A 22,973-nucleotide genomic window follows, 5' to 3' on the forward strand; every position below is an offset into this window, starting at 1 on the left:
TCTTAACTCATTCCAACATCTCATTTGAGACAAGGCAAGTCCCTTCCACCTTTGAGCCTGTAAAATCAAAAGCAAGTTAGTTACCTCCTAGACACAATGAGGGTACAAGCATTTGGTAAATATACCCATTCCAAATGGGAGAAATTGGCCAAAATGAAGGGGCTACAGGCCTCATGCAAGTCCAAAATCCAGTGGAGCAGTCAAATCCTAAAGCTCCAAAATGATATCCTTTGACTCCACGTCTCACATCCAGGTCACACTGATGCAAGAGGTGGGCTCCCATGGCCTTGGGCAGCTCCACATCTGTGGCTATGCAGAGTATAGCCCTTCTGGCATTGTGTGTCTGTGGCTTTTCCAGGTGCACGGGGCAAGCTGTCATAGGATCTACCATCCTGGGGACTAGAGGAAGGTGGCCCTCTTCTTATAGCTGCACTAAGCAGTGCCCCAGTGAAGACTGTATGTGGGGGCTCCGACCCCACATTTTCCTTCTGCACTGCCCTAACACAGGTTCTCCATGAGGGCCCCACCCTGCAGCATACCTCTGCCTGGACATCTAGACATTTTCATACATCCTCTGAAATCTATGTGGAGGTTTCCAAAACTCATTTCTTGTCATCTGCACACCTGCAGGCCCAACACCACATGTAAGCTATGAAGGCTTACATGAATGGATCTTCCATTCTCTGAAGGCTTACAGGCTTACAGGAATGGGGCTTCCATTCTCTGAAGCCATGGCCCAAGCTGTACCTTGGCCCATTTTAGCCACCACTGGAGTGGCTGGGATGCAAGGCACCACGTTCCAAGGAGGCTGCACACAACAGGGTGCCCTGGACCCAGCCCACAAAACTATTTTTGCCTCCTAGGCTTCTGGGCCTGTAATGCAGGGGGAGCTGCTGCAAAGGTGTCTGACATGCCCTGGAGGCATTTTCCTCATTGTCTTGGTGATTAACGTTTGGCTGTTTGTTACTTATGCAAATTTCTGCAACTGGCTTGAATTTCTCCTCAGAAAATGAGTTTTGTTTTCTAACACATCATCAGGCTGTAAATTTTTAAACTTTAATGCTCTGCTTCCCTTTTAAACATAAGTTCCAATTCCAAACCATATCTTTGTGAATACATAAAACTGAATGCTTCTAACAACACCCAAGCCACATCTTGAATGGTTTGCTGCTTGGAAATGACTTCTGCCAGATACCTAAATCATCTCCCAAAAGTTCCACAGATCCCTGGGACAGGAGCTAGATACTGCCAACCTCTTTGCTAAAACATAGCAAGAGTCACTTTTATTCCAGTTCCCAACAAGTCTCTCATCTCCATCTGCAACCACATCTGCCTCGATTTCCTTGTCAATATTACTGTCAGCATTTTGGTCAAAGCCATTCAACTTGTAAGTCCCAAGCTTTCCCACATCTTCCTGTCTTTTTCTGAGCCTTCCAAACTGTTCAAACCTCTGCCTGTTACCCAGTTCCAAAGTCACTTCCACATTTTGAGGAATCTTTATGGCAGCACCCCACTCTCTGTGGTATCAATTTACTCTATTAGTCTGTTCTCACACTGCTAATAAAGACATTCCTGAGACTGGGTAATTTATTAAAAAAAGAACTTTAATTGACTCACAGTTCAGCATGGCTGAGGAGGCCTCAGGAAACTTACAATCATGGAGGAAGTGGAAGCAAACATGACCTTCTTGACACAGTGGCAGAAAGGAGAAAAATGAGCAAAAGTGGCAAAAGCTCCTTATAAAACTATCAGATATTGTGAGAACTCACTCACTATCATGAGAACAGCATGGAGGTAACTGGCCCCATGATTCAATTACCTTCCATTGGATCATGCCCATGGCACATGGGGATTATGGGAACTACAGTAGAAGATGAGATTTGACTGGAGCACTGCTAAACCATTTCAGGAACTCTTGTACACTGTCAGTGGGAATGTAAATTAGTAGAACCACTATGGAGAACAGTTTGGAGATTCCTCAAAAAAAAAAATTGAGCTACCATATGATCAAGCAATCCCACTGCTGGGTATATACCCCAAAGAAAGGAAATCAGTATATCAAAGAGATAGCTGCACTCCCATGTTTGTTGCAGCACTGTTAACAATAGTTTATATTTGGAAGCAACCGAAGTTTCCATTAACAGATAAATGGATAAAGAGGTGGTACATATAAACAGTGGAGTATTGAAGGTGGCTGAATAGGAACAGCTCCAGTCTGTAGCTCTCAGTGTGATCAACGCTGAAGACGGGTGATTTCTGCATTTCCAACTGAGGTACCTGATTCATCTCACTGGGACTGGTTAGACGGTGGATGCAGCCTATGGAGGGTGAGCTGAAGCAGGGCAGGCCATCACCTCACCCAGGAAGTGCAAGGGATCAGGGGATTTCCCTTTCCTAGCCAAGGGAAGCCGTAACAGACTGTACCTGGAAAAACGGGACACTGCCGCCCAAATACTGCACTTTCCCCAAGGTCTTAGCAACTAGCAGAGAAGGAGATTCTCTTGCGTGCCTGGCTTGGTGGGTCCTATGCCCATGGAGACTTGCTCATTGCTAGCACAGCAGTCTGAGATCGAACTGTGAGGCAGAAGCCTGGCTGGGGAAGGAGCATCCACCATTGCTGAGGCTTGAGTAGGTAAACAAAGTGGCTGGGAAGTTCGAACAGGGCGGAGCCCACCACAGCTCAGCAAGGCCTATTGCCTCTAGACTCCACCTCTGTGGGCAGGGCATAGCTGAACAAAAGGCAGCAGACAACTTCTGCAGACTTAAACGACCCTGTCTGACAGCTCTGAAGAGAGCAGTGGTTCTCCCAGCATGGTATTTGAGATCTGAGAATGGACAGACTGCCTGCTCAACTGGGTCCCTGACCCCCGTGTAGCCTAAGTGAGAGACACCTCCCAGTAGGGGCTGACAGACATCTCATATTAGCAAGTGCGCCTCTGGGAAGAAGCTTCCAGAGGAAGGATCAGGCAGCAATATTTGCTGTTCTGCAATATTTGCTCTTCTGCAGCCTCCGCTAGTGATACCCAGGAAAACAGGGTCTGGAGTGGAACTCCAGCAAACTCCAAAAGACCTGCAAATGAGGGACCTGACTATTGGAAGGAAAACTAACAAACAGAAAGGAATAGCATCAACATTAACAGAAAGGACATCTACACAAAAACTCCACCTGTAGGTCACCAACATCAAACAACAAAGGTAGATATAACCACAAAATGGGGAGAAACCAGAGCAGAAAAGCTGAAAATTCTAAAAATCAGAGCACCTCTTCTCCTCCAAAGGATTGCAGCTCCTAGCCAGCAATGGAACAAAACTGGATGGAGAATGACTTTGACAAGTTGACAGAAATAGGCTTCAGAAGGTTGGTAATAACAAACTTCTATAAGCCAAAGGAGTATGTTCAAACCCTTCGTGAGGAAGCTAAAAACATTGAAAAAATGTTAAATAAATGCTGAACTAGAATAAACACTGTAGAGAAGACCATAAGTGATCTGATGGAGCTGAAAACAATGGCATGACAACTTCGTGATGCATGCATAAGCTTCAACAGCTGATTCAATCAAGTCGAAGACAGGGTATCAGTGATTGAAGATCACATTAATGGAATAAAGCTAGAAGACAAGGTTAGAGAAAAAAAGAGTAAAACAAAATGAAATAATCCTCCAAGAAATATGGGACTACGTGAAAAGACCAAATCTACGTTTGATTGGTGTACCTGAAAGGGACGGGGAGAATGGAACCAAGTTGGAAATCACTCTTCAGGACCAGGAGAACTTCCCCAACCTAGCAAGGCAGGCCAACATTCAAATTCAGGAAATACAGAGAACACCAAAAAGATACTCCTTGAGAAGAGCAACCGCAAGACACATAATTGTCATATTCACTAAGGTTGAAATGAAGGAAAAAAATGTTAAGGGTAGCCAGAGAGAAAGGTTGAGTTACCCACAAAGGGAAGCCCATCAGAATAACAGCTGATTTCTCAGCAGAAACCCTACAAGCCAGAAGAGAGTGTGGGCCAATATTCAACATTCCTAAAGAAAAGAATTTTCAACCCAGAATTTCATATCCAGACAAACTAACCCTCATAAGTGAAGGAGAAATAAAATCCTTTACAGACAAGCAAATGCTGAGAGACTTCATCATTATCAGGCCTGCCTTACAAGAGCTCCTGAAGGAAGCACTAAATATGGAAAGAAACAACCCATATCAGCCGCTTCAAAAACATGTCAAATTGTAAAGACCATTGATGCTATGAAGAAACTGCATCAATTAATGGGCAAAATAAGCAGGGAACATCATAATGACAGGAGCAAATTCACACACAACATTTACCTTAAATGTAAATGGGCTAAATGCCCCAATTAAAAGACACAGACTGGAAAATTGGATAAAGAGTCAAGACCCATCAGTGTGCTGTATTCAGGAGACCCATATCATGTGCACAGACACACATAGGCTCAAAATAAAGGGATGGAGGAAGATGTACCAAGCAAATGGAAAACAAACAAACAAACAAAAAGGCAGGGGTTGCAATCCTAGTCTCTGATAAAACAGACTAAACCAACAAAGATCAAAAGAGACAAAGAGGGCCATTACATAATGGTAAAGGGATCGATTCAACAAGAAGAGCTAACTATCCTAAATATATATGCACTCAATACAGGAGCACCCAGACTCATAAAGCAAGTCCTTAGAGACATACAAAGAAACTTAAACTCCCACACAATAATAATGAAAGACTTTAACACCCCACTGTCAATATTAGACAGATCAACAAGACAGAAGGTTAACAAGGATATCCAGGACTTGAACTCAGCTCTGCACCAAGTGGACCTAATAGATATCTACAGAACTCTCCACCCCAAATCAACAGAACATACATCTTCTCAGAACCACATCGCACTTATTCTAAAACTGACCACATAATTGGAACTAAAGCACTTCTCAGAAAATGTAAAAGAACAGAAATCACAACAAACTGTGTCTCTGACCACAGTGCAATCAAATCAGAACTCAGGATTAAGAAACTCACTCAAAACCGCTCAACTACATGGAAACTGAACAACCTGCTCCTGAATGACTACTAAGTAAATAACAAAATGATGGCAGAAATAAAGATGTTTTTTGAAATCAGTGAGAACAAAGACACAACGTACCAGAATCTCAGGGACACATTTAAAGCAGTGTGTAGAGGGAAATTTGTAGCACTAAATGCCCACAAGAGAAAGCAGGAAAGATCTAAAATTGACACCCTAACATCACAATTAAAAGAACTAGAGAAGCAAGAGCAAACACATTCAAAAGCTAGCAGAAGGCAAGAAATAACTAAGATCAGAACAGAACTGAAAGAGATAGAGACACAAAAAACCCTTCAAGAAATCAATGAATCCAGGAGCCGGTTTTTTGAAAAGATTAACAAAATTGATAGACTGCTAGCAAGACCAATAAAGAAGAAAAAAGAGAAGAAACAAATAGACGCAATAAAAAATGACAAAGGGGATATTACCACCGATCCCACAGAAATACCAACTACCATCAGAGAATACTATAAACACCTCTGTGCAAAGAAACTAGAAAATCTAGAAGAAATGGATAAATTCCTCGACACATACACCCTCCCGAGACTAAACCGAGAAGCAGTTGAATCCCTGAATAGGCCAATAACAGTCTCTGAAATTGAGGCAATAATTAATAGCCTACCAACCAAAAAAAGTCCAGGACTTTTCTATTCTACCTGCTACTCTTTATTTAATTTTAGACAGTTGTTTCTACTACATGATCCACTTCATTACCACTTTTTGTCTCTTCAGTACACTCCAGTCTGGCCTCCTTCCCAACCAGTTCACTCTAACCACTCTTGGCAAGGTCTTTGATGACCTTTGTGTTGCCAAACATACTGATGACTTTCTTCCTTCATCTTAAACTTTTAAAAGCATTTGTTACAGTGGTCCACTCCCTCCTTCTTCAGCTCTCTCCTCTCTTGCTTTCTGTGTTGCCATACTTTCCTGATTTTCTTCTGCCACCTTCACTACTCAGTCTCTGCTATACGCTCCTCCTCTTTCAGACCTTTTGTAGTGTCCCAGAACTCAGTCCTGGGCTTTCTCTTCTCTTTCCTCCACTTTACTCTCTTTCTCTTTCTTTTCATTTACAGAGTGAATAGGTCAATCAGATGATCCAAAATTTGATTTTTAAAAAATTAGTTTATATTCTATTACTATCACAATGAAAAGACACAAAGATGAAATTATCATAGAGAACTTTCTTTTATGTTCATGGACCCCCATGGAGTTCTGAGCACCTCAGACAAATGAGAGAATTCTGGCCATATAGAACATATAAAGTGCAGAAACTTCACAATCTATACATAACATATTAATAGCTCAACATATATTTTTGAAAATAGATTGTTTTTACTATCAAACTGGTCAGCCTCGATAATGGCTTCAGCATTTGGGCCTTATCTATAATAATTACAACAACAACTACTACCAATTTAATGATAACCTACAATGGTCTAGGCTCTGTACCAGGTGCTTTACATATAGCATCTCATCCTACCTTCACTCAATCCTGAGATATAGATAATACCATCACCATTTTTTCATTTGAAGAAACTGAAGCAAACAGGCATTAAATTGATAGTTGAAGACTATAGAGTCAGTTTATGAAGAAGCTATGTTTAAATTCCAGGTTGACTAGGATTTAACTGATTTCAAAACTGGCTTTTTAGTGCTATGCTCGTATAGGCCATTCTCACATTGCTATAAAGAAATGCCTGAGACTGGGTAATTTATAAAGAAAAGAGGTTTAATTGGCTCATGGTTCTGCAAGCTATACAGGAAGCATAATGGCTTCTGGTTTTAGGAAGGCCTCAGGAAGCTTCCAATCATGGTGGAAGGCAAAGAGGGAGCAGTTGTCTTACACGGCAAGAGCCAGGAGCAAGAAAGGGGGGCATGCTACACACTTTTAAGGGACTAGGTCTCACAAGAAATCACTCACTATTGCAAGGACAGTACCAAGGGGGATAGTGCTGAACCATTCATGAGAACTCTGCCCCTGTGACCCAATCACCTCCCACCAGGCCTCACCTCCAATATTGAGAATTACGATTCAACATGAGATTTGGTGGGACACAGATCAAAATCATTTCAATGCTCTTCATCTAATTTACTGATATACTTAAATTGTCCTGCAATTTTGGAGAACATGTATAGTTCAGAAGAAAGAGGTTAACTGTGTGATTTTTTTAAGAAGAAACTTTAAAAGTATTTCTTTTTCATCAATGAGAATGCATGAAGTACTGCTACACAGAGCAACAGAGATGAATCTTACAAATATAAAGTTGAGCAAAAAATGCCAGACTCTAGGTAATATATACTAATTGTTTCCATGTACATAAAGTCCAAAAACAGGTACAACTAATTTTTGTGTGCTAGAAACTAGAATGGTGATAATCTTAGTAGAGGGTTTTGACACTGGTAAGGAGTATGAAGGATGCAAGGAATATTCTGTTTCTTGATCTGGCTGCTGGTCACACAAATGTGCTCATAGAGCTCAACACACATGATTTGTGTGTTTTCTGTCTATATGCTATACTTCAATAAATTTACTTTAAAATTATTCATTTCAATTTAACTACATGGCTGGATATGAATTCACATATTCTTCAAGTCAGTGCTCCTGTTATTGGACTACTGCAATTCTAATCAATAGTCACAAACATATATATCCTTACTCATTTCATTCAAACTGACTAGGTTTGAATCCCAGCTTTGCCACATACTAGATATGTGACCTTGAGCAATGACTTAACAGCTCTGCACCTTATTTTTCTCATTTATCAAATAAGAATAATTAGTATCTACTTGTAAGAATGCAATGATTTAATTGCTACCCCTTAGCTAAAGATCACCAAAACATCATAATTATTCCCATAATTATTCTCATCACTTTGCTGTTTCCATTGAACAATTGCCTTGACCAGATAATTCTTCACGTCCCTGCATGGACAATTATAAATGTCTTCTAAGAAGTAATACACAATGTTTTTAAAATCCTGGAATCACAGCTACTGGAAAATCCTAAGATTTTGAATCCACTCAATGTCATCTGCACAATTGTTACTTACCTAATTTCCAGAGAAAATTGTAAAAGGTGATTCTTCCACAGAACATATTCATACCCACAAAGTTCAGGCTCTAGGGAGAATTTCTCTTCTTGAACTGAAGTACCGAAAGTACTCTCTTTGACCTACTACCAATATGCTTGTCCACTTTGCCAAGGGCCTTCTCTCACTTATTGTGCTTATTCTTTTATTCTGAGACATAATTAAAGTTTCTATTCAAAAGTAACTTGGCTTTCTCTGTGTTCAGATGAATTAACTAATTCCCTGTATTCATATGTCTAACTTAGCTTTTCTGGTTCAATGGCTACTTCATTTTATGAGGCATATTGTTCAGAAAATCTACACATTATTCAAAAATTTATACACGTCAGAAAATTACACACATCAAAATCACTCATTTCTATGCTTTCCATTCTAATTTTTTATCTGTTGAGCAAAATCAACAGAAAATTTTAATAATCCAACAACAAACAAAAATTGAGTTGTTATTTTTGCCTGATGACTGATAGGAAGTTCCCTCAATCCAAAACTTGCTACAAATTTTGTAACCTATTTGTATTTAACCTGGTTTTTCTATATCAGGAAAGTTCCCATTGCCTCTTTTCTCGGAATCCTAAAGCTATCCTAACTCCTCTCAGTCTAGAATTCTTATTCTCTTCAGATTATGCCCCATGCTCTTGCACTATTTTTCTTCTGAAGAGGATTTGGATTTCATTTAGAAACCCATTTAAAATTGTACTACCATTCAAATATTCTTTGTCTCATCTTCTATTTCATGACTCTTGTTATTCACTCTCTATCCTTTTCTGCCTATGTCATCATCATGCAGTATAGTTCTTTCCTTGGCTAATGTCCTCTGGCTGCATTTCTTCACAGAAGCTTATTTTTCCTATCTTCTCTTTTTGGTTATTTCTAGTTTTTCTCCATCAAGTCAGATATATTTCCTGTCATTTTCTTTCCAAGTTATGTGTTACCAGCATTCTCTCTTTGATTATTTCTGTGTATTTTGAGTGATTATTACACCACACACTAAATTTTCACCTACATATTGTGAACGCGTGACTATGTATTCCATCTGGTATCATGACCCTATAAACTTCTCCCATAACAATGTATTACTAAGTTATTAATTCTAACTGAAAATAAACTGTACTTGCTTATTTGACTAATGTTGCTCTTTCTGAGCAACATTGTCAGTAAGGGACTATAAGTTACGTTTCAACTGCACCCCACCTCAAGAACTAGAAAATGAGAGCTATTTGAGTGTATTTTGAGAATTATGTTGTAGGATCAGCACATCACTAATCAAGGAACACAGATGTAAAATTATCTGAGGAGACAAAATGAATTTTGGGCCCTTAAAGCATAAGTATACTGTGACCTGGCTGACTGTATTAGCATCTTAAGAAATAATGAACCACAAAGGCATAGGGAAAAGCTGGTCCCTGAAGTAAGGATTGGCAGCAACCAATAGATAAAGGTGTCTTAGCCACTTGACTTCCAGTATTTTCAGTCCTGTAATCAATATCATCTCTGTTGGGAGATGAATGCACAGCACTAGCTTTGATTTATGTCATTAAACTGTTAGTTTATGATCTTATGAATCATGGTTTACCCAACAACCATCCTGCTATATCCTATCATACGTCTTTAAGATGATTTTGCTTGTGTCTGCTCTGATTAATGACATAGGCTTATAATTTACATTCAAAGGGCAATCAAATAGCTCTAATTTTCTAGTTCTGATTTTTATTTGGCTTCCTATTTAAGCTTTGAGAGGGGAAATGTGCTGGATGCATACACATGAGTAGTTTAGGTAGGCATCACAGTCCTGTTTCTCACTGGAAAATAATAAATTGGCATTCTCCCATCTATCTCAGTCTCATCTGCTGTTTCGTTTGTGCGAGTCAGTAACTAAGGGCCTGCACTATTCTGGCAGCTGGTAAAAGTGAGACCTTTGGACCTGCAAAACATAACAAAAGCCAGCAAGGCAACACTTAAATAACTGTTGAGACATACTGAAGTTGACATCTAAAGTTTGCCATCATATATTTAAATAATTGCAAGAATACAATTTCTGGGATATTATGAATATTGACATTTTGAAATAAACTGTTACGTCTGTTAAAGTGAACTAAATATGGCCTGAGAAGGGCTCTGTACTTCTACATTTGAGTCTTTGTAGACCATTTCTAACCTAACTTAATAGGTAGACAAGATTGAAAACCTAACTTAGGAGTGTGTGCCTGTAACAATAGCTGAGTCTTCGCCAATTCCAGCAGCCATACTTCAACCACTCATACACTGCTGAGTGTTCAAACTGTGTTCAAATAAGGCAAACACCAACCTGTAACCAATCCAGCTGTTTCTGTACCTCACTTCTGATTTCTGTACATCACTTTCCTTGTTTTGTCTATAAATTTATTCTGACCACAAGGCATCCCGGGAATCTGTTTGAATCTGCTGTGATTCTGGAGGCTGCCCAATTTGTGAATTTTTTTTTCTTGCTTAAACTCTGTTTAATTTGTCCAAAGTTTTCTTTTAACACGTCAGCCTCTTAAATGTATCCAGCAGACCCTATATACTATAGCAACTTGAGATCTGCCTCATGCATCTTTAAAATATAATAACAGATTCTTCTTTAACAGTTGAAAAATTTATATTGTACATTTTTTCTTTAATATTTCTATTTATTTTTATAAATATATGATATTTAATATTTTTCTTTAATATCTCTATTTGTTTTCTCCACAGAATTTTTGTCCTAATTTTTATATTTTATGTTAAAAAGCCTTTCACTGATCACCCTATTCAAGCTTCTCTACCACAAAAATTATACAAACTAAGATTAATTTTAAGGGATAAAACTGTTCTGTATTAAAGATAAATACTGTGTGTTCTCACTCAATGTGGAAGCTAAAACCGTTGATCTAATGAAAGTAGAGAGTAGAATAGTGGTTATTAGAGGCTAAGAAGGGTAGAAAAGAGGGGAAGATAAGGAGAAGTTGGTTAAGGGATACAAAATTACAGGAAGACAGGAGGAATAAGATTCAGTATTCCATAGTACTGTAGGGTGATCATAGCTAACAATAATTTATTGTGTATTTTCAAATAGCTTGAAGAGAAGATTTTGAATGTTTTCAACACAAAGAACTGATACGTGTTTGAGGGGATGGATATGCTAATTACCCTGATTTAATCATTATACATGATATACATGTATCAAAACATTACACTGCTCCTCATAATATATAAAATTATGTCAATTAAAATAATAAACTTATTGAAAAAACCCAAAGAAATAAAACAACTTGTTGAAAAAAATTGTTTTGTATTTTCATTATAATTATTGTTAGTACAAAATGTATCAAAAGCATAAATATATTATTGGTTTTGATAAAACAAGACATGTAAGTAAGATTTAATTTAAAATTCATTTGGGAGTTTTTTTCCCTATTAGTTTATTTACCTAAATATCAATGTTACTCATTGCTAGCAAGTATTTTCCTTTTTATTGTTTTTATAAATATAAGCACTGAAATCATTTAATAAATAAACAAATAGATGGGAATGTAAAGACTTTGTCATAATAATTCCCTCCATCTCTGATTTTCTTACATATAATATTCCAAAATCACATAATGATTCATCTTCATAAATTAATTTAATGACCTCTCAGTTGACAACTCAATTAGGTTCTTCTTCATTTTTGTTTAAGGCAAAGAATTGGAAATCACAGACTTGCAAAAGGATTTATTACCTAGTCATTAGAGTTATTCAATTTCTGAACATAGAAATCAATATATATTCCAAAGTGTCCCTTTGTTTGTTGCCCCAACGTTTTTACACCCAGGGGCAATAGGCAATGTACTATTGTTAAATCCTGGGTATGCGAAAGAAGTGTGCATTTATTTTGTAAAGTGGAGAAAGGTCAATTGCAAAAGGGGATGCCTTGACCTCGGGGGCATTTTCTAGCAGATCAATTTTAGGAAAGAAGATATGTGGGCATCTAGGCTCTAGAAATTAATTCATTTTAAACTATCTTTATCCTGCTACTGTTTGAAAGAACTTTGTGTAGACAAAGTCAAGTTTAAAGACCACTGCCTTAGATAAGACTGCTACCACTTCCATATCTATTGTAACTAATTCTAGCAGTGTCTTTATTTTACCCTCCACCATCTATAGACCACAAGGCTTTCCCCATAAACACTGCATTCTCCTTCTGGTTGTACCAGGGTATTTTCTATGTCTGATGAGCCTGGACTGTAACATCATAATTCAACAATAGGTGTCATCTGCAGACACCAATCTGAAGACATCACGCTATGTAAAAGTAAATGCCAGCCACGCTATTTATCTCATACATAAATTTGCCTTCTGAAAACAGTCACCTTAAAGAAATTTGTTTTACAATTCAATTACAGTTCAACTCTCTTTATTTCTCTATTGCCACTGGGGATTCCCAAGTACCTTCTTCCCTTTTTGTGACTTTCTCCACTGACTCTAGAGTCTTGGGAATTCACATACAATGCATGTGGAGAAAGCACCTCCTCCCACTGCTGCCAGGTTTATTTCTGTCAGTATTCTGATTTGCATCTTGGGATGCATTTTCAAATTAAATGTTTTCAATGGTAACACATTACCATTTGATTATAATGTAGCTAATGTCAACTCTTAATCATGCTATAAGTTAACTAGGCTTTATAGGACTGTCTTGGAAACTTAACTTCTGCTTTGGGTAATTATTTGTATATTTATATAATTGTGTCAGTCCCAGAGCATTTCTCATGGCCACAAAATCACCTATGGCTACTATTCTATTATTAGAGGAATTAGGCCTTAATGACTTCATATTCACCTTCTGACACTTACACTTTGTCTATTATTTCTACCTTATTGGTCTGAATGAGGTTGATTGACAGTAGCAGACATTCTACTCATTTCTACCTTCTGATAAAACATCTATTCTGCTTTTTCTATGCCTGGTCCTCTATAGTACTCATTTTTAATTATCCCTGAGCATTTTTTCTCTTACCTCTTATTTTCATTTTAATTCTCCCTCTGTTGATTTTTTAAATCTCAAAGGAATTTAATACTTCTACATTCTTTTGAAAGGCACTCATGAAATGCAACTTATGCCACAGTTTATAATATAAAACCCGATTCTACACAGCACAGTGAGGCAGACTTTCACTGCCATCTCATATTTTCTCAGTTCCCACTTTTCAACTGGAAATCGCTCAGTGATATAATTCTGGTGGTAAGAGTCACGGAAAGATTAAACTGAAGAAAAAGTATTAGCTGCCATCATCATCATCATCATCATCTTCATTTGAAGAAAGTGTTTTCCACAATACAAACATATTTATTGTCCCCTGGGGTGAATATTCCACTCTTTTTTTTTCTGACCACCTTCTGCTTATTGAAGTTTAGAATTATTCATTTATTTATTTATTTATTTATTTATTTATAGAGACAGAATCTCGCTATGTTGGCCAGGCTGGTCTTGAACTCTGGCCTCAAGACATCTTCCTGCCTCTGCCTCCCAAAGTGCTGGTATTACAGGAATGAGCGAGCCACTATGCCCGGCCTAATATTCCACTCTTTAAGAAAGTGACCCAATTCTGTTCTTGATCTTTTCCAATTCACCTCAGTGCTTCAGTGTTTCTACTCTTCAGGAGACATAGTGAAGGAAGAGAAAGCTTATTGAGCTCCTTCTTAAAAGATAAAAATTTCCAAAGCTTATGAGGCAACTAGATAAGGAAATACATGAAGTGGACCTGGAGGAGACTGGCAAATCAGAATACAACCCTTATCTGAAGAAGGCAGCCAATATTCACCTCTAGTCAAATTACAGCCCTCAAATGTATGAGCCCAATGTAGCCAGATCATTAAATTTTGAAAGAGAAGTTTGAAATCTGGATTTGTAGGGGAAATTTTCCAAGTTTTAGGTGTTGGCAGGCCAAAGCCAGCCCAGGAATTGCCAGTTTGTAATTTGTGTCCTGGAAGTTAAAGTGGATATCTAACACTTGAATTTCTGGGCATTCAAGATAGCCTGATTTGTACATTCTTGCTTAATAGGCAAACTAAATGAAAAAGCAAAATTATTAGAAGATTATAGGGAACATAGGGTCAGAACAAAAATGATATGTAATTTGAACGTGTATCTCCAGAACAGAGTACATATCTGCCAGCTAGACTGTATCTCTGCTCTGATCCTTTCTAGGTTTTTTGTGTTGTTTTGTTGTTCATTTTTTCATTTCATAATTTAACCTACCAATGGTAAACTTATTTCATTTGCTTTATTTTCAGAGAGGGGTGTGTGTCAGAGCAATTATTGTCTGGCTCATGTACTTACTACCTGTAACTACAACCCTGAAGGGTATGTGTATTAATCCCATTTTTGCTGATGAAGAAACTGAGGTTCAAAGAAATGAATGAACTACTCAGTCACAAAACCATAAGTGACCATGTTGGAGTTGAAATACTAGTCTGTTTGGCTCTAGTTTAATCTCTTGCTACAATACCACAATACTGTTTCTCTAGTTCTGACTTTATTATTTGCCCCCAAATGCATCAACAGGAGTAGGGAATAATCATGGGATTTCTCTTAGGTTCTGTAGTTATACTGCAGCAAGAAAACACATTTAGTATAATCATCTCAAGACACCAAGAGCAAGAATTACTGCCTCCAGATAAATTCCTAAAAGTAGAATTACTCAGTAAACTTGTCTGCACATTTTCTTAAACTTTTAGTGTTTATTAGCAAATTGCCCTTTAAATAAGCTGTACCTACTAAGTAACTTAATTCCCAGCAGATTATGAGTTACCTCTTTCCTGTGCTACTACTACTAATGATAATAATACTTATATAGTGGATACTATGAGCAGGAAACTTGTAGGTGCTTAAAATACATTAATTTATTTGATTATCAACATAGTCCATCATTTTATAAATGAAGAATACTGAAGTACAGAAAAGTTATGTTATTTGCCAAAGTCATGCAGTTAACAATCAGAGGTAATAGAACCAGGATTTGAACTTAGGCAGTCTTTATTGACTATGTCAATAAAAACTATGGATATTATATTGGTCTTTTAAATTTTATAGACAAAAGGTATTTCACAGTTACTTTAATTTGTATTTTTTTATTTAAAGGAGATAACATATTTTTTCCTTCCTTTTCTCCCTTTCTTCCTTCTTTCCTTTTTCTTTTCATTCTGACTTTTTTTTTTCTTTTGTAAGATACTGGTTAACATCCTTTGACTATTTTTCCCTTGGAGTGTTCGTTTTTTAAAAATTTGTAAGAGGTGTCTGTATGTCATGGATAGATCTCATGTGTTATATATGTTGCAATTTTTTTGTTTGTCTTTAACTGCTTAATTTTTATTACATTGTTGATATATAGTTTTAAATTCTTATTTAATGAAATCTATTAATTTTTTCCATCCATGATTTTTCTTTGTCATTTTCATCAGGTTACCATCATGCCTAGCTTATGTAAATATTTGCCCTAATATATTTCTGCAAATTTTATGATTTCATTTTTTAATCTAGAATTTATTTTGATATTTAACTTAAAAGTTCATTGATGGCACTCTTTCCACCTTTTCAAAACTGTTAGGGGGTTGTTATTTTTCTCATTTCTGTCACCGCAGTGGGATTTGGTAAAGAGAGAGGGTAAAAAATGTAAGCTCAGCAGCCACTATGAACAAGAAAGCTGATTTTTAAAATCACTAGTTATTTACTTTCTTGTAACACAGGCTGGAGTGTGGTGGCATGATCAAGGCTTACTGTTAGGGGGTTATTATTTTTCTCATTTCTGTCACTTCAGTGGGATTTGGTAAAGAGAGAGGGTAAAGAACGTAAGCTCAGCAGCCACTGCGAACAAGAAAGGTGATTTTTAGAATAACTCGTTATTTACTTTCTTGTAACCCAGGCGGGAGTGTGGTGTTGTGATCAAGGCTTACTGCAACTTTCACCTCCCAGGCCCAAGTGATCCTCCCACCTCATCCTCCCATGTAGCTTGGATTACAGGCACTAGCCATCAAGCTCAGCTAGTTTAAAAAAAAAAAAATTGTAGAGATGGGGTCCCGCCATGTTACCCAGGCTGTTCTTGAACCTGGGCTCAAGGAATACGCCTGACTTGGCCTCCCAAAGTGTTGGGATTACAGGCATGAACCACTGCACCTGGGCTTGTTCATTTTCTTACATGTCTCTTACATGGTTTGTTAAGATCTTCTACTTCTGGAATATATTTTGGCCACATCTATCTTCCTAGAAATGTAATTATCAGGGCTTTTTTTTTTTTTTGTCATTAGCCAATATTTTTACAACGTATTTCCTTTTTATTAAAAAAAAAAATCCTTCATCTGTGACTAAATGTATTCACACAATACTAGTTTGTATATTTTTCTTGGTGCTTTCTTTGTTTCAGCTAATTAATGCTGTCCTTTTCCCTAATGAGGATATGTATGTTCTACTACTAAAATGTTAATTTTATTTAATTGTAACTTAAAACATTAAAAGTAATATATTTTGAAGTAAAATGTCAAAAAATCACAATCACATAATTTTTAAGGTAAAGATAATGCAAAGAAGTGCGTTTCTGGAAGGTTTCCTCAAGAGGGTGAGTATGGTTTTGTCCCTCTGATGTGTATTTTGGTGAGGGAATTGTCAGCCAAGACAATCACCAATTAATAAAGATTTGTGTATTTGACTTGATTCTTCAAATATCTTCTTAGATTTACTTAACAAATTTTATTTTTTCTGTTTGTTAATTCATTAGTATTTGCTTTTATCATTCTATAGCTGTCACCTCATTTCCCTCCTTTTATTTTCCGTTGTCTTCTTTATTCGAATGCCTACTTCCCTTATTTTCAATCTGTTGTTTGACATTTTAAGTCTTTGAATGTATAAATTTGACTCTGAGTTCATCAACATAGTACTTAATAAATGAAATAATATTAAACTGGACCTTGATACAAATGCAGCTTCTGGTACACCGCTTATTTCAGTAGGTTTGGTGTGGGGCCTAGAAACATGCATTCTTAACAATGTTCTCAGATCACACATAGAAAATCCTACATTATTATTGCTGTATAAGCTCTCTTTATCATTATTTTTGTAAATTTATTCTAATAAGAACATTGCACTTTGCCCCAAAAGTATTCAGTTTTGTTTTAATAATCAAATGGTTGTTTTTTGTTCATACTTTGATTATTAATATCTAGCTTTATTCTATTGAAATTAAAGATTACCTATAATATTTTCATATTACCACCACCCATAATTAACTATTGCTGATATTTTACCATATTTGCTTTCATTTTAAAGATAAAAAGCATTTTTACATATTTAAGTTCCCTTTAATCACTATCCTGTATCCTATTCCATTTCCTCTTCCTCATGGGTGCAAGTTTGGTATATTTCTAAAATAATATTTCAAATATACATAAAAATGTATTAGAGTGCTGTTTGGCATGTATTAGGTTGGTGCAAAAGTAATTGCGGTTTTTGCTATTACTTTCAATGGCAAAAAACACTGTATAATAGTAACAATTCATTACTTTCAAAACCGCAATTACTTTTTCACCAACCTAATACTAATTAATTTGGCTTTTTAGATCTATACATATTAATATATTTAAAGCTAGTCATCTTTTTACCTCTGTATTTTATTAATTATATTAAACATACTATATTATTCCATTTCTTCATCGATGGATATAACATACCTGTATATATATATTTTTCTTATCTTCAGATTTATTAAAGTATTTGTGACCTAATGACTTTGAAATGCTGTTAAATGTTCAAAGCAGTGGTGGTTTGGTGGATGCTTGGTAGAGGGTGGGGGTTGGGGAAGAATTTTCTGTGTGGTTTAACCTAGAGTTAGAAATATATAGATAAATTTGAAATTATTTCTTCTATTTTTCAAGTTCTCTTTCTCAGCATTGCTACATCTTTATTGCTCTTACTTAATCTGTAATTAAATTAGGTAACTATGTCAATGTTTGCCACTACTACTATGTGCCTGTCAATTTCTACCCATACTCTTCCCCAAAATACCTTTCTGTAGTGCATACTTACAAAAATCATCAGAAAATTCAAAATCTTATGAAAATAGAAAATAAGAATTATTCATAATTTCAGCAAACAGTACTAACAGCCATTAACTTATTTGTGTATAGCCTTCCAGATTTTTTTACACATACGGTTTACATATACAACAAACTGTTCAAAAATTTCTTTTAAAATAAAAATATATTTATTGTATTTTTGATATTGGAACATATATTCTTATATAGTTTGTAACTGTACGGAAATATACAAAGGCAAAATTGAAAATACTCTGTGATTTCCCTATAACTACAGTTTATTTCATATATACCTTTAAAGACACTCTATATTTTCTTGTATGGTAATATGATAATGTGCTCAACTAATCTCATGTAAACAGATATTTAATATATTTAAATAACATTTTAAAATGCTACAATGTATATACATTTTATACATAAATATTTTTGCATCCTCATCCGATTATTAGGCGAAGTGTCTAGGTTAGGCATTTCTAAATAAAGGTGGAAACATTCAAAATGCTGATATATATTTTCAAATTGCCCTATGGTTGTAACAATTCACACTTCAACTAGCCTGAGAGGGTATTTTTTAGGGTCCCTGTCAACAAGAAGGTTTACCATTATTTTTTTTCCCTGCCAATATGATAAGCCAAAAGTAGAATTGTATTGTTTTAACTTGATTTCTTTTTATTAGTAGTGAAATTAATCATCCTTTTTTAATGTCTATTGGCCATTTGCGCTCCTTTTGTAAAATGCATGCTCCTGCTCTGTCTTCTTCCCTTCCCCCACTGGGGGTGTTCCTCTTTTCTTTTCGCTTTGTCAGAGTTCTTTATTATTCATTTTTCGTCTTATACGTGGGATCGGTTCGATTCAGGCTTTCACCCTTTTACTGCCTTACAGATTGCTAATATACATTCTCCATTGGTCTTTTAATGTCGTTTACAGAAGCTGACTCTCTACTGCCTCCTTCTCTCGGTCTCACCCTCTCTGCCTCGCCTGCTCTGTACTGTTCTGTTCTCTTCTCTCTCGCCCTTTGTTTCTCTCTCTCCCTTTTCTCTTTTCAGTGCAGAAGTTTTTAATTTTGACCGAGCCAAATCTATCAATCTAGGCCTGGCGCCGCGTCAGCAGAGGGGGCGGGGAGGCGAGCGCGGAACTGGGGGAGGGGAAGGGGCGGGGAACAGCAGGCGGAGCGGCTGCCAGAGTTGCTGGGAGTGCGCGCGGTCGGATCACAAGGCGGCGGCGGAGGAGGCCCAGAGACCGGAGCGCGGAGACCTCAGCTAGCGGCCTACGCCCAGGCCTTTCTCCACCGGAGGACCAGGGAACCGCAGTCTTCATCACAGAGGTACCGTGCTCCGCGCTCCCCGCCCGACCCGGCCCAGCCCGCTGCGGCGGCGCCTCCTTCCTTCCTCCTTCCCTCGCGCTCTCTCTTTCGCCCGCCCGCGCCTTCCCTGCCCGCCTGCGTCACTGCGGCCGCCATGGCTGAGAATGGCGAGAGCAGCGGCCCCCCGCGCCCCTCCCGCGGCCCTGCCGCGGCCCAAGGCTCTGCTGCTGCCCCGGCTGAGCCTAAAATCATCAAAGTCACTGTGAAGACTCCCAAAGAGAAAGAGGAGTTCGCGGTGCCCGAGAACAGCTCGGTTCAGCAGTTTAAGGAAGCGATTTCGAAACGCTTCAAATCCCAAACCGATCAGCTAGTGCTGATTTTTGCCGGAAAAATCTTAAAAGATCAAGATACCTTGATCCAGCATGGCATCCATGATGGGCTGACTGTTCACCTTGTCATCAAAAGCCAGAACCGACCTCAGGGCCAGTCCACGCAGCCTAGCAATGCCGCGGGAACTAACACTACCTCGGCGTCGACTCCCAGGAGTAACTCCACACCTATTTCCACAAATAGCAACCCGTTTGGGTTGGGGAGCCTGGGAGGACTTGCAGGCCTTAGCAGCCTGGGCTTGAGCTCGACCAACTTCTCTGAGCTCCAGAGCCAGATGCAGCAGCAGCTTATGGCCAGCCCTGAGATGATGATCCAAATAATGGAAAATCCCTTTGTTCAGAGCATGCTTTCGAATCCCGATCTGATGAGGCAGCTCATTATGGCTAATCCACAGATGCAGCAATTGATTCAGAGAAACCCAGAAATCAGTCACCTGCTCAACAACCCAGATATAATGAGGCAGACACTCGAAATTGCCAGGAATCCAGCCATGATGCAAGAGATGATGAGAAATCAAGACCTGGCTCTTAGCAATCTAGAAAGCATCCCAGGTGGCTATAATGCTTTACGGCGCATGTACACTGACATTCAAGAGCCGATGCTGAATGCCGCACAAGAGCAGTTTGGGGGTAATCCATTTGCCTCCGTGGGGAGTAGTTCCTCCTCTGGGGAAGGTACGCAGCCTTCCCGCACAGAAAATCGCGATCCACTACCCAATCCGTGGGCACCACCGCCAGCTACCCAGAGTTCTGCAACTACCAGCACGACCACAAGCACTGGTAGTGGGTCTGGCAATAGTTCCAGCAGTGCTACTGGGAACACCGTTGCTGCCGCTAATTATGTCGCCAGCATCTTTAGTACCCCAGGCATGCAGAGCCTGCTGCAACAGATAACTGAAAACCCCCAGCTGATTCAGAATATGCTGTCGGCACCCTACATGAGAAGCATGATGCAGTCGCTGAGCCAGAATCCAGATTTGGCTGCACAGATGATGCTGAATAGCCCGCTGTTTACTGCAAATCCTCAGCTGCAGGAGCAGATGCGGCCACAGCTCCCAGCCTTCCTGCAGCAGATGCAGAATCCAGACACACTGTCAGCCATGTCAAACCCAAGAGCAATGCAGGCTTTGATGCAGATCCAGCAGGGGCTACAGACATTAGCCACTGAAGCACCTGGCCTGATTCCAAGCTTCACTCCAGGTGTGGGGGTGGGGGTGCTGGGAACCGCTATAGGCCCTGTAGGCCCAGTCACCCCCATAGGCCCCATAGGCCCTATAGTCCCTTTTACCCCCATAGGCCCCATTGGGCCCATAGGACCCACTGGCCCTGCAGGCCCCCCTGGCTCCACCGGCTCTGGTGGCCCCACTGGGCCTACTGCGTCCAGCGCTGCACCCAGTGAAACCACGAGTCCTACATCAGAATCTGGACCCAACCAGCAGTTCATTCAGCAAATGGTGCAGGCCCTGGCTGGAGCAAGTGCTCCACAGCTGCCGAATCCAGAAGTCAGATTTCAGCAACAACTGGAACAGCTCAACGCAATGGGGTTCTTAAACCGTGAAGCAAACTTGCAGGCCCTAATAGCAACAGGAGGCGACATCAATGCAGCCATTGAAAGGCTGCTGGGCTCCCAGCCATCGTAATCACGTTTCTGTACCTGGAAAAAAAATGTATCTTATTTTTGATAATGGCTCTTAAATCTTTAAACACACACACAAAATCGTTCTTTACTTTCATTTTGATTCTTTTAAATCTGTCTAGTTATAAGTCTAATATGATGCATTTTAAGATGGAGTCCCTCCCTCCTACTTCCCTCACTCCCTTTCTTCTTTGCTTATTTTTCCCACCTTCCCTTCCTCTTGTCTCCTCCCTCCCTCCCTCTTTGTTTCCTTCCTTCCTTATTTCCTTTAGTTTCCTTCCTTAGCCGTTTTGAATGGTGGGAATCAATGCTGTTTCACTCAAAAGTGTTGCATGCAAACACTTCTCTTTATTCTGCATTTATTGTGATTTTTCGAAACAAGTATCAACCTTCACAGTTGGGTGAACAAGTGTTGTCCTACAGATGTCCAATTTATTTGCATTTTTAAACATTAGCCTATGATAGTAATTTAATGTAGAATGAAGATATTAAAAACAGAAGCAAATTATTTGAAGCTCTCTAATTTGTGGTACGATATTGCTTATTGTGACTTTGGCATGTATTTTTGCTAGCAAAATGCTGTAAGATTTATACCATTGATCTTTTTTGCTATATTTGTATACAGTACAGTAAGCACAATTGGCGCTGTACATCTAAAAATATTACAGTAGAATCTGAGTGTAATATGTGTAACCAAAATGAGAAAGAATGCAAGAAATGTTTCTGGAGCTAGGTATGTCTCACAATTTTGTAGAATCTTACAGCATCTTTGATAAACTTCTCAGTGAAAATGTTGGCTAGGCAAGTTCAGTTAAAATATAGTAGAAATGTTTATCCTGGTATCTCTAAGTATACATTTAATTGTACAGAAAATTTACAGTGTAACATTGTGTCAACATTTGCAGATTGACTGTATATGACCTTAATCTTTGTGCAGCCTGAAGGATCAGTGTAGTAATGCCAGGAAAGTGCTTTTTACCTAAGACTTCCTTCTCAGCTTCTCCCATAAAGAGACCCTAATATGCATTTTGATTTGTAATTGGAAATGTAACTTTCACTGAAAGTGTCATGTGATGTTTGCATTACTTTTAACTGCAATGTATAAAGGAAAGTGTGTCTTTTGACTTCATCAGTTATTTCTCTTGTGCACAGAGAAAAATGCATTAAAAATGACTAAAAAAAATAAAAAATTAAAAAATGGATAAATCTTTTCCTTTTTGCCTTTTGGCCCTAGGATCGTGTTTAGGAGGGTTATCCCACCCCAAGATTATATAAATCTTATCCTATATTTCTCTAACTTATATGGTTTTTATTAAGAAAATGTTTTGTCCTGTCTGGAATTATCTTGATGTATGGATTTAGGTATTCTAACTTTTTTGCCCCAAAGGGTTAGCCAGTTGTTAACATATTTATCTTTTC

The 22,973-nt window shown here is 38.3% G+C and overlaps 1 protein-coding gene across 1 annotated transcript; it reads left to right on the plus strand.

The window, feature by feature from the left end:
* The first annotated feature begins 19,059 nt into the window (after nt 1-19,059).
* Nucleotides 19,060-22,760, plus strand: UBQLN2 (ubiquilin 2). The gene has a single exon (XM_054472304.2). It carries the CDS (start codon nt 19,684-19,686, stop codon nt 21,556-21,558), a length of 1,875 nt encoding a protein of 624 aa, XP_054328279.1. The 5' UTR covers nt 19,060-19,683; the 3' UTR covers nt 21,559-22,760.
* The last annotated feature ends 213 nt before the right edge of the window (nt 22,761-22,973 follow it).

Source organism: Pongo pygmaeus, chromosome X, assembly GCF_028885625.2.
Source record: "Pongo pygmaeus isolate AG05252 chromosome X, NHGRI_mPonPyg2-v2.0_pri, whole genome shotgun sequence".
Lineage (NCBI taxonomy): Eukaryota > Metazoa > Chordata > Mammalia > Primates > Hominidae > Pongo > Pongo pygmaeus.

Excerpts from the sequence above, each read along its gene's own strand:
- UBQLN2 (XM_054472304.2), top strand. The coding sequence starts at position 19,684 with ATGGCTGAGAATGGCGAGAGCAGCGGCCCCCCGCGCCCCTCCCGCGGC.